The following is a 12,517-nucleotide window of genomic DNA, read 5'->3' on the forward strand; positions in this document are numbered from 1 at the left end:
CCCTCAAATCATAGGCCTTACGCCATGTCTGCTTCTTTAAGCTCATGTTCCCATACATTACTCTTGCTTCAAATCCGCAATCAAGTTCTTGCAAACTATGCATGACACACAATCACTACCCAACCAAGATGAGCCTACTATAGGACGTCAACCAAATTAACGACATATTGTGAGCAGCAAAACAATGTCGTATTATACTAAATTAAACAATTTTCATTCGTTGAATTATACTCATAATAAGAATTTAAGAAAGACTGAGATGGAAGCAAGAAAACGAAAAACAAGAAGAAGGGGAATACATCAAACAAATTATTTAATTTAGTGTAATACAATATTGTTTTGCTTCTTATGATATGACTTCGTTTTTAGCATCCGATAGCATAACGTAATTACGTTATGTCATGTTAGTGCCAAAATCTTGATTGGTGGTGAAATCAAAATAAATTAATAGTTAAATAATTTATGAACAAAAATTGAGGAAAATTTTGGAATTTGAAGACAAGAATTTTCCAAAAACTTATAACCTTCTTTCCAAACATTTTCAACAATTAAACAAAATCTTGCCCTTTATTCTTCTAATCTTCAAAATGCCCGACGGCAATACTAATCTGGCCACTTGATAAATAACACTACAAAACGGGAAAGTATTCAAATACTCTCAAATAATTACCCGCCGAAGCCATCTCACTTGTTTCTCCCTCATTCTCGAATTCGAATTTTCTGGCAAAACTCACCAATCTGCCACAAGAATCCTCGCTTCAACCTCCTTTTCTTCTTTAATCTCAGACGACCGACCAGAACTTCAGCTCCCCGCCGTGGAATTGTGCTCGCCGCTCTCTTCTTAGCCTCAACTCAACCACTCTAGTTGTTCATCAGGTCAACTTCTTCTTCACCGCCCTCTCACTCCACTCTTTGTTGGATTTTCTAATTAGATCTGCAAGTTTTCTGATCTCTCATGAATTGGAATTTATGGATTTAAAAATTGGCATAATGAGATTTATGTGATATTCAAATATGATGTCGAATTGCTTGATTTTGTGGATGTTTGTATTTTGTTGGAAGCTTTGTAATGCACTCAATTTCACAGGGACAGTGTGATAAGGAGAAATGAGTGAGAAATACACTGGATTATACATGTATTTATAGGATTAAAACAGCTAACATATTACCTTCTTTTGTTTTAGATTCAAGCTATATCAGTATTCATGCGTGAGAAAGGAACTCATTTTGCGTAGTTGTTATCATAGGTAGCCACTTTATTCTCACTTGTGCTGAAAATGGAAGGCCATCTCCAAAAGTCTCCCAACCTAAGGCATCCTGCTTTTTATTCTGATAAAAAGTAGTATGTTTCTGGTCTCAGTACCTTTATGGTTGCTATGATACAGGAAACTAAAGATAAGATGCAGGAAACCAAAGTTAGTTTACAGGAAACTGATGATAGAATTTCTCAGATAGAATACATCTTCTGGTGTCAACTGTTTCCCAAGTTTCAACTGGATACTCATAGTCTTGAGATGAAATATTCGGAAGCGAGGGAAGCTGCAGAAGATGCATACAAAGAAAAGGAAAAAGACCTGCTACTCCAGATTGAGAAGCTTCAGAAAGAAAATCAAACGAAATCCTCTTTGATTCTGCAGAAAGAAAACCAATTGAATGAGTATGAAGAGAAAACAGATAAACTCAACCGCAAACTTGAAGAAAAGAAGAGTAAAAGTAATGAGCTGCTGTTGGAACTCGGAGAGAAGACCGAAGAAGTTGAAAAGGGGAAGGAATTGCAAGGAAATTTGCTTAAGAAGATTGAAACTCTAGCTGCAGAAATAATGGATAATGAACAAGTATTTAATAACAAAGAGAAGGAGAATAGGCTTCTTGCATCAAAAGTAACGTGTTTGGTTAATCGTGCTGATGAGTTGCAAAAGGAACTTGGACTAAAGACTGCTGAACTCGATAAGGTTAGAAAAGTGCAAGATCAGTTAGTCCGGCAAAATGATTCTTCTAATCTTGAAATAGTCAAGAGAGGGCAAGCGTTGGAAGGGCTTCAGATGGAGAAGAAAAGGCTTCTGGATAAACAGAAAGGCTTAGAAGACGGAGTTGATAAGGTTCAGCAACGTCTCTCCAAGAGAGCAATGGAGACTTCTGAAGGGATGGAGCTGCATGCGAAGTTGTTGCAACAGGTTGAAGCAAGAGATTCTGAAATGCGTTCTGAAAAGAGGAAAATGAGAGATGCTAATGTTGCACGTAAGAATCTGAAGTCTCGGAACAGTTGTCTCCTCAAAAAATTTAACATTAGTGAAGAAACTATGCCTCCTCTTGAAGGTGAAAATGAAGTAATGCGACACAATAAGACGGCAGTCCCATCATATGGTAAGCTCTATGTCTTTGTATTTTTTTCATCACATTTCATATTTTCAGCTTGATGCATAGTTGTGTCCATGAGCATAACTTGATCATTGTCTGGAACATATATCCTGCACCCTGTCACACTACATTTATAGCTAGCAAAATCTGCATCTATTCGTATCCTATACTTTCAAGCTTTTTCTTCTTTGGAACATATACTTTGTACTCAAACGTGGTTGGCATTATATGTCTATTCAGCATGAACATTCTCATTTTCATTTCACATCTTCAGATAATGACAACATATTTTAAAAGATTCTGATCCCACCTCTGATATTATGAAACCAGTGGGTGAGCAAGAAGTGTTAGAGGACAAAAAGGAGGCTGTACTGGTTCAGAGGACCGGTCCTGCCTCGCTTACAAAACACCCGCGTAGTTCAAAACCCTGTCCTGTCCTTCAGCTGGGATGAAACGCCCGCATTCTCATTGGAGGAACACAAAATCCCATCAGAGCCGTGAAGGCGGTTTGTCCAGATTCTACTAAATCCAGTGTGGTTATTGATGACTCTGATGATCAAACACAGGACCTTAAAGCTGATGCTAAGCCAAATAAGGCTGTAACATCAGGTTTTAAGTACGTGGAACCAATACGAAACAAATCTGACCGCGAAAATCTGAAAGGTTTTGAATGCAAACAATGCAAGAAATTCTTTGATGCTGTTCTCCCTGGTGCTGGTGAAACCTGTTGGAAATATTGTAGCCTTTACACGGACAACCCTTGCTATTAGAGCATCCACAATAGCGCCTAGCGCACCGCCTAGCCGAGCGCCGGCGCTAGGCGGTGCGCTAGGCGATCTATTGCAGCCGCCTAGCGGATTTCGCGAAAAAAACCGCCTAGTGCTCGGCGGTTCCGCGGCGCTAGGCGGTGCGCTAGGCGTTATTGCAGCGTCCGGATCGCCTAGCGCACCGCCTAGCGCGAATTTTTAATTTTTTTTTTCCGAAACACTATATATACGCGACTTGCCCGTCATTTTCATTCGCACCACTTGTATTACCGAGTACTCTTTCTATCTAAATTTCTGTACAAGATCAATAACGGTAAATGGATCTCAACAACGAGCCTACTTCAGGGAGTAGCGGATCTCAAACTCCCCCGATCCCCGTGGGAGGTGGATGGAGTCAGATGCACCCGAGTCAGATGCACCCATACTACAACATGTATCCGTGGCAGCAGATGATGCCCTGGATACCAGCGGGGGGAGTCCGCCGGGGGCGTTTCCGGCGATGTCGGGGTGGGCACCCAGTGTCCAGATGCCGGGGTGGGCACCCGGGATGCAGATGATGCCCGGGGAGGTACTGGCGACGCAGGGGACGCCCGCGACACAGGGGACGCCGGGGGACGTCTATCGCCCCAGTTTTGATTTTTCGACTGGTTCGTCGCACACATCGACGCCAACGGAGGTTGCGCCTCCGGCCAGTTTGACATTTTCTCCTTCGATGACTTGGGGATAGATCTTTCCGGTGTTCCGGATGCTCCCGTTCAAACGGGGGGCGCAGGGTGGGGTCGGGGCGCCCCAAAGAAGAAAGGCAAGGGGAAAAGGGTCGGCGAGTCCTCGCAGCCGGGTGAGGACGACAACGCGGTACGGAGGAGGTGGACGGACGCGGAGAACGTCGCGCTGTCCAAGGCGTGGGTGAGTGTTTGCGACGATCCTCTCGTTTCGAACAACCAGAGGATCGTCAACTTGTGGGGCAAGATAGCAGCATCCCTACCAGAGGTTTTGCCCGGAGGGGAGGCCACGCAATGGGGAGGATTGCCGGAAGGGGTGGGACCGAATCAGGGTTGCGGTCTCCCGATTTTCGGGCTTGTACACCAACCCCCTCCGCATGATGAGCAGTGGCCAAACGGAGGACGACTGCAGGAGGATAGTGGAGAAAGTCTTCCCCCTGAAGGGGGTGTACAAGGAATTCACCTACTGGAACTGCTATCTTGTGCTGAACGACTCCGAGAAGTTCCGAGTAGGTGTCGACTCTGGCTGGCCGACGAAGCAACGGTTGAACTATTCCGGTGATTTCAGCGGCAGTAGCAGTGGTTCCCACGACCTCCCTGAGACGGCCCAGGAGGTCCCGACCCCTCGTTCGTTTGCTCGTCGTACTCGCCCGGTTGGGCACAGGCGGGCTCAACGGGAGGCGATGGGGGTCGCCGGGGGTTCACAGGAGGTCCAGTCGGCATCCCCCTTGGCCAATCCACAGCGGATCTCAAATTCTTCGCGCGTCAACAAACGCGCGCTCAGATGGTCAAGACGATGGCCGAATGGCGGGCAGCGGTGGACCCCGTGGAGAAGAGTTTGCTTCAAACATTGCTCCTGAGCATGCAGGAGGATTTGGAGGCGGCACGGAGGGAGACCAGAGGCGGCGGCGGCGGTGGTGGCGGCGGCGATGGTGGCGACAGCGACGGAGGCGGCGGCGACGGAGACGAGGAGTGAATTGTCACTCCTTTTAGTATTGTATTTTTTTTTAAAATTAATTTATTTTTTTAAAATATTGTACTTTTTTAAATTTTAATATTATTATTAAACTTTTCCCGTATATGTCTCGTAAATTAAATTTCGTATATTGTGTGATTGTTAATTATTTCATTTTGTATATATTTGTTAATAGTGATGTGGATATTATGTGGCTAGGCTATGGCTGGGCTATTGCTGGGCTATTTGCTTGTTTTGATGATGTGGCAGGAGGATTTTTAGTGCTGATGATGTGGCAGTGGCTAGGCTATGGCTGGGCTATTGCTGGGCTATTCCTATTGTGGATGGCCTTACAAAAGAACAAAACTGGAAGGTAAATGTAACAATGTAAATTACAACAAACGTAAAGAGATGCAAACTATAGTATTCTTCAAGTCGAGTCGAGGTGACCCTCTCTCCGCAAGACGAAATACGCCCCGGCTAGTGCTCACGGATTGATGTAATGTCCGCAAAGATGAAACGACTTTCCTCCTATCGAGTTGAAGCACCTCAAACTCGTAGGCTCCGGCGAACTTGAATTGGAGGCGAGAACCGAGCAATGCAATGCTCCTAAGATGCACACTAGAATGTAGAGACTAGAGAGAGTAGAGAGAATATTTGTCGTTGGTGTTCTCATCTCCCAAAACTCCATCTATTTATAGGATAGGTGTGCCTACATGAAGAGTCATGGCATTAAGGCATCCCATAATGCATTTGGAGGTTACACAAGATGAAAAGCCAAAGGTTTGGCCAAATCAATAGTTTCCCTCATTTTACACGTTTTTTTCCAATAATACCCCCAGGCGTTGTGAACATCAGGAAGGGGTATCTAGGCATCGATACAGGTACGCTCCTCCTTCGACTCCTGAAGGATTTTGGAATATTGGATTTGATTCGGAAATGTAGATTATTGAGTTTAATCATATATTCAATTGACATACAATATGAATAACAAGTAGGGAGATGGGAGTAGCTCAATGTCTTGCCATATTTTTGCTTGAACTGAGAGCAGTGGCCATCAAATGAGAACTGTGTATATTATATGTTTGCAAAAACTAGCATACACTTAAATGATCTGTTATCATGTCTTGGTTTGCCTGGTATATACACCTCCTAATCACTACAAGTGAGGCGCTTCAATTCGGACGTTGTTTTGCAAACATGATAGTAATTAATAGTTAGAATGGAGAGAAAGTAAAGTAAGTAGAGAATAATGTATATACGACTCTCTTCTATATTATTCTCTTTCTTACTTTACTTTATCTTCACTCTAATTATTTATTATCATCTTCGCAAAACAACGGCTGAAAAGAAACGATTCACTTGTAGTGGGACAGAGGGATTACATGTGTGATATATGAAGTAACTTTAGCATAAGTATTTTTTACCATGCGTGAAATTATCAGAATAATACCTACATCTAATATGAAATAGAAATAAAACAAGAATTAATACACTATACTATTTCATAATTTAAATGTGTATGAATATAAATTAAAAACTGAAAATGAAGATGCTATTCCATTTTGTCGCTCACAAATTTTAGCCTTTCAAAAAAATTACAATCTTAATGATTTTCAGTTAAAGCAACAGTTGCCGAAAAGTAAAACATGTGTTAGAATTTACTACTTTACTACTCCCTTCGTCCCCCAAATATTGTCTCACTTTGACCCGACACGTATTTTTAAAAATATAATGAAAAGTGAGTTGAAAAAGTTAGTGCAATGTGGGTCCTACTTTTGTATACTCCCTTCGTCCCATGATATTAGACTCATATACCAATTTGGCGTGTCCCAACATACTTGAGTCATTTCTATTTATGATAAAAATTGTACTTTATTACCAACTCCACTTACACCACTAAGAGCATCTCTAAGGGGAGAGGTAAATGGAGAAGTAAAGTTATATAACTACCATATTTAGCTTTTTTTCATGAAAAATCATTCTCCAAAGGGAGAGGTATTTGAGAAGGTATTATACATTTTCTCATTTTGAAGATGTATCTTTACCTCTCCATTAATGAAGAGGTAAAATTTTATAACTACCATATTTGTCTTCTTTTCATGAAAAACCATTCTCCAAGGGAGAAGGTATTTGAAAAGGTATCACACTTTATATTTTTTTAATGCATTTTATACTATTATTTTATATTTAAAAAATCATTTACTTTTTTATATAACTTTTTTCATTTGGAGTATGTTTCTTTTTGAAAGGGTATATTTCACTTTTTGAGGAGGTATGTAGATGATATACCTCTTTTATTTACCCTTCCTGATTGGAGATGCTCTAAATAACTCCTCTTAAATTCTTGTGCCAAAATAAATGAGCCTAATATCTTGGGACAGAAGGAGTATTAGTTTTATAATAAAATGTGAGTAGGAATGAGTTAGTTGGAATATGAGGTCCACTACCAAAAATAGTGAAAAGTGAAATGTGACAAATTTTATGGGACAGATGCAAATAGAAAAATGGGACAAACTTTCAAGGCGGATGAAGTACTTATTATATAACTTAAAATTTTGATAAATTTTATTCCCACCCAAATATGAAAGTACCTTCTAACTAAAACCCCACAAGTGTTATTTTAATAGTGGGGTTCTTATATTTGCACAAACCTACAAGCTGTGTCGAGGATATTATAAAAAACAATAATGAGGATATTGGTTAAAGTTAACCGATGAAGATGGTACATAACTTACAATAATGTCTTATTATTTGCCTGGTATGGGGTGATAGGTACTTAGGGTATCTACTAGAGCCCGTGGCCCTGAGCTAAGCCATAAAACTTGGCCTAGGCCATAAAACTTGGCCGGACCACCAAAAATACTTGTTCACACTGTAGTGGACAAGCCCAATCCACCAAATGAATTATTTTTTATTTTTTATATATTTTAATTTAAGTAGAATAAAAATTATCGGAATATAATAATTATAAAAAATGCATAATTTAATAAAAAAATTAAAATCAAATCTTCGTTATATTATAGAAAGGAGTAAATCTCCCATATCCCGAATCTCTATAGCCGGGGGAATTATCATCTCCTCCTTGCATTTATTGAAAATTGTATAAAAATTGTAGAGAATGGGGTAATTAAAATGGGTGTGAGGTAAAAAAATGTGGAATGAGTTATTTATAAAAAAATTGTTAATATTAAAAAAATCAAAAATATCAAAATTAGGGGAGCCGCGGCTCGTGCCCAAGCGCCGCACCCCCGGAGGCCTTTGGTGGCTCTATAGTGGATACTCTTAGGCATTTTAATAATGTGTTAATGTTATAGGTTTCCAACTTATTAATATTAAATTGAAGCAGTATGGGTGAAGGAATAGGTTATTTGCATGAATTTAGTAAGAAAAAGCTGGATAATAATTGATGTTGGTCACATGGGTTTGTGACATCCATGTGCTCTGCAACTGCAAAACTGATCTTGACGTTTGTTTCATTCCAATTTTATTTTCTATTATGCTCACAATTTAATGCCTTGCAATTTAATACTGCCTCTGTACTGCTATTTTACTCGATGTTTATCTTTTTGATGAGAAACCACAGTTCCAACCTCTCCCAGTCCCAGTCTTGAATAATAATGTGCGAGGTAAATAATGTTTTGACAATTTACACACAATTACTATTTACAACCACTGTACCAACATATTATAATGAGCTTCTTCATTATTGCACTTTCTCAAAATTTCAAATCATATGCGTTGTGTGCCTTTAACAAGCTTTGGCTTTAAGACTGGATTGAGAAAACAGAACTCATGCAATCCGACTAAAATTCAAATTTTAACAGAGTTTTGCGTCTCTCATTGGCTATCGGCAAGGTCAATCGATTCCCTAACACCACCTGAATCGGGCATTGCGTTTCAATTAGTCTGAGATTGCCGATTTAAACTGATTGGAGGTGGCATTAAATTCTATTTGTAGCGTGACGAGTTCACAAAAAGAGTTGATACTTATATAAGTTGGCCATCCTGTGACCGACAAAGCTTATCTCGTTGGATTTGTGTTCATACATACTGGTTTCACTAAAAGTGAAAAGTAAATTAACTTATGTTGAAAAGATACAATCTTTTTATTTATGGAGGAGGTTAGAAAATAATCTTCTACGTAACTCAGTAATCTCCCATGCGAAAAAGCGCCCACTAATTAACTAATAATAGCAAAGAAATGTATGATTGCATACTCCTCCAATCCCAAACTTTCTAATACTAATAATAGGTGCAAAACAAAATCTATGATGACTTTAATATAATGAATTCTTTTCATAAAGCTGTCACGCACACACAATTTAACGGGGAGTGGATCCCCTGCTGTGGTGAAAACACAGCAGGGGCTGCTGTGGTGCAAAAACGGCCGCGTTTCATATAATTGCTTCTATCCCCTATTTAAATACTGATTTTGGTTACTATTCTACAAAGAAAACGGCGGCTTTTTGTCTCAACATTTTCTTCAAACTTCATTCTTTTTAAATTGCTTTAATACAAGTTGCCTTAACTAATCCAACTAATCCATAGTAAATTGGTAATCAATATTTTAAGCAATTCACGTTCAACCATGATTTTATTAAATATCGATTCATTACCATTGAACTATCATTATTATTATTTTACTTATTAACATTTCATAATTTTATATTCACTTGCATGCTCATTTAAAGTTTACATATTTAACTACTAATATTAGGACTGATAATTATTAATATGACACAATAATTCTACACAAATTCGTATGAATGTAATGAATCTGGCTCAAGCTTTAATGGATTTGGAGTTCATATCGGGTTGACGCAGAAAAACCCGGTGAATATATATTGGGTTTGGGTTATTCTATAATTATAACTATTAAATTTAAAATATTATACTTAATTACTATTATTTAGATTTAAATCGGTTTTAATCATGTTATAACTGTGTAATCGTGTAATATCATGTTCCGGTTGTTTTTGATTTATCATGTCAAGTCAAACTATTTATATAGTTACTTACGAAAAAAGTGTTTTCAAATTTGATACTCCCTCCGTCCGCGAATAGGAGTCCCGTTTTGCCATTTTGGTCCGCCCACGAATAGGAGTTTCAGTTCATTATTTCTATAAATGGTAAAAGACCCCACATTCTATCAACTTATTTCACTCACATATCATTTAAAACTAATATACACAAGTATGACTTATATTCCACTAACTTTCTTTCACTCACTTTTCTTAATACAGTATTTTTTAAAACCTTTGACAGAAAGAAATGAAACTTTTATTTGCGGACTGAGGGAGAGTAAATGTTTAGTCAAATAAATTAGAATTGAAATATAACATTAATTTATAACAACATTCATCATACAAGCTGTAACTATAAATTTAAAATAACAAGATATTCATTATTTATAATAATAACCATTAGTTAAAATAAGTTAAAATGATAAATTTTATTACTGAAATTAACTTTCAACAAACATTATTATATTATACTATAACTAAGTTTACAATTCAACAAAGTGATAAATTATTCGGATTTCATCTTTGTGGAGTATGTAGACACGAGTGGTGCAATAAATAAGTGTTAACCAAAATTATTGTTCAACGAACTTATGGATAGTAGAAATAAAAGTTTAGATGCAAAGAAAGGGAAGGAAGCAATTATATGAAACGCTGCCGTTTTTGCACCACAGCAGCCCCTGCTGTGTTTTCACCACAGCAGGGGATCCACTCCCCAATTTAACGTGGTGTGACCTTTTTCTTGAATACAATACAACAATACACAAAATTAAGTGCAATAGGACATAATTCAACATCAACCAATGCACTAAATCAAGTGCATTTAATTATATATGTAGTTAGTATTCGGATTTAATTAACAAGTGCGCAATGGCATTCCACACAAACAATCGTTGTTGGCAAAGGAGGAAGCTTCTAGATGATCAAACGGCGAGCCGTTCGGAATCGGGCCGCAGAGGTGGTTGTGGCTCAGATCCAAGTGGCCGATGTACTTCGCTGACGACAACGATTTCGGAATCGCACCTCTCAAATTATTGTAAGACAAATCAATGGCGGTAAAATAAGTTTTCGGGCCAAACACATCGGGTAGGTTTCCCTCCAAACCGTTCCGGCTCAAATTCACAATGTTTAAACCCGAGTTGGAAAGCAAACTGGCCGGGATCGGTCCGGTTAATAGATTCCCATCCAAGTTTAGAGTGGAGAGAACCGGCATTGACCCGAACTGAGCCGGGATCGAACCGGAGATCTGGTTCATTGACAAATCCAAATCGGCCAGTCTATAAATACCGGCCAGGGAGGCTGGGATCGAACCGGTGAGGTGGTTCCGGCTGAGGAGAGCGCGGCTCATCATCGACAATTTGCCGATGTCGGAGGGGATATCGCCGGAGAGCCTGTTGTTGCTGAGATCCAAGTGCATTAAGCTGTTTAGATCGACGATTGAGGAGGGGAGAGGACCGGAGATTTGATTGTCGGCGACGTTGAGGACGGTGAGGCGACGGAGTTTGCCGACGTCGCTAGGGATTTGGCCGGTGATTTTGTTGCCGATTAAGTCGAGGATCCGCAAATTGGGGAGGGAGGTGATGCAGGGGGGGATGGGGCCGGAGATGTCCTTCCAGTCGGCGAGGATGAGGGTGGTGAGGCGGTCGAGGCGGCAGAGAGAGGGGGAGATGGTGCCGGACATGTAGCCGGAGCGGCCGGCTTTCTCGAAGATAGGATCCTCGGACTCGCCGCGGAGGACGATGTCGGCGACGCGGTTGGATTCGGGGTCGCAGCTGACGCCGTACCAGTTGGTGCAGCAGTCGTTGCCCGACCACGACTTGAAAATGCCTAAATAGCGCTCGTCTAGGGCGGATTTGAAGGATAGCAGGGCTTCCCGGTCAGCCGGCGTGCAGGCGTTTGCCGCCAGAGTTAGAGCTAGGAGCACCGCTGCTACGGCGGCGAGGGAGACGTTCGACGTCATTCCTGACAATGTCGGTGTGTTTGATCTCAGAGCGGGTGTGTGTGTGTTACAGAGAGAGGAGAGAAAGAGAGACGGAGAGTTTGGAGGTGAGGAATTATGGGTGATATGGCAGAAGGCTATATAAGAGGCTGGTGGGACGAAAATACCCCTGGGTAGATGTGAGAATTACGATTGATAAAGGTTGGGTGCAGCAGACATTGGTGTGGTGTGGGGGTAGTTTATTGATATAAATAAGGGTATATGACAATGCACGTGATGACTTCAAATGTTACCAATATTTAATACTACTGCCTTTGTAATGTAGAATTAATTCACAACATTATTACTCTAATTTTTGGGTACAACTATTTCACATGCATAAATCATAATGACTTCAAAAATAATTACGCATAAATCATAATGACTTCAAAAACAAGTACGGTTAGTAATTGTTTCATTTTATATATTTTTTTTATTAAGAACTAATATCTCATATTTTATCGACTTATTTCACTCATAATTATTACTCCCTCTGTTCCATAGTAATGAATGCATTTCTTTCTAGCACGGAGATTAAGAAAAAATGTAGTATTAAGTGAATTAAGTAAATGAATAATAAAGTAGAAAATGAAAAAGTAGATGGACGAAGAGAAAATAAAGTAAAAGAGAGTAAAGTAAGTGAGGAGAAATGTGTTACTTTTACTAAAAAAATGAAATAACTCAATTACTATGGAACGTACCAAAATTGTAAA

At 39.7% G+C, this 12,517-nt stretch overlaps 2 protein-coding genes and 1 long non-coding RNA gene across 5 annotated transcripts; 1 reads left to right on the plus strand and 2 right to left on the minus strand.

Moving 5' to 3' along the window:
* The first annotated feature begins 740 nt into the window (after nt 1-740).
* Nucleotides 741-3,099, plus strand: LOC121773498 (protein gamma response 1-like). 2 transcript variants are annotated; one of them, XM_042170370.1, is made up of 3 exons: nt 741-876; nt 1,248-2,364; nt 2,689-3,099. In XM_042170370.1, exons 2-3 carry the CDS (start codon nt 1,368-1,370, stop codon nt 2,808-2,810), a joined length of 1,119 nt encoding a protein of 372 aa, XP_042026304.1. In that variant the 5' UTR covers nt 741-876; nt 1,248-1,367; the 3' UTR covers nt 2,811-3,099. The 2 variants fall into 2 exon arrangements, with proteins under 2 accessions (XP_042026304.1, XP_042026305.1); XM_042170371.1 differs by having other exon boundaries at nt 745-876; nt 1,386-2,364.
* LOC121773499 lies at nt 800-1,684 on the minus strand. 2 transcript variants are annotated; one of them, XR_006044759.1, is made up of 3 exons: nt 1,575-1,684; nt 1,170-1,329; nt 800-934 (listed from the first exon to the last, which is right to left on the minus strand). It is a non-coding gene; the product is annotated as an uncharacterized LOC121773499 (long non-coding RNA). The 2 variants fall into 2 exon arrangements; XR_006044760.1 differs by lacking the exon at nt 1,575-1,684 and adding an exon at nt 1,426-1,548.
* A 7,513-nt stretch (nt 3,100-10,612) lies between the features above and the next one.
* LOC121775178 (DNA damage-repair/toleration protein DRT100-like) lies at nt 10,613-11,884 on the minus strand. The gene has a single exon (XM_042172190.1). The coding sequence runs from the start codon at nt 11,784-11,786 to the stop codon at nt 10,683-10,685; it is 1,104 nt and encodes a 367-aa protein (XP_042028124.1). The 5' UTR covers nt 11,787-11,884; the 3' UTR covers nt 10,613-10,682.
* Between the last annotated feature and the right edge of the window lie 633 nt (nt 11,885-12,517).

Source organism: Salvia splendens, chromosome 17, assembly GCF_004379255.2.
Source record: "Salvia splendens isolate huo1 chromosome 17, SspV2, whole genome shotgun sequence".
NCBI lineage: Eukaryota > Viridiplantae > Streptophyta > Magnoliopsida > Lamiales > Lamiaceae > Salvia > Salvia splendens.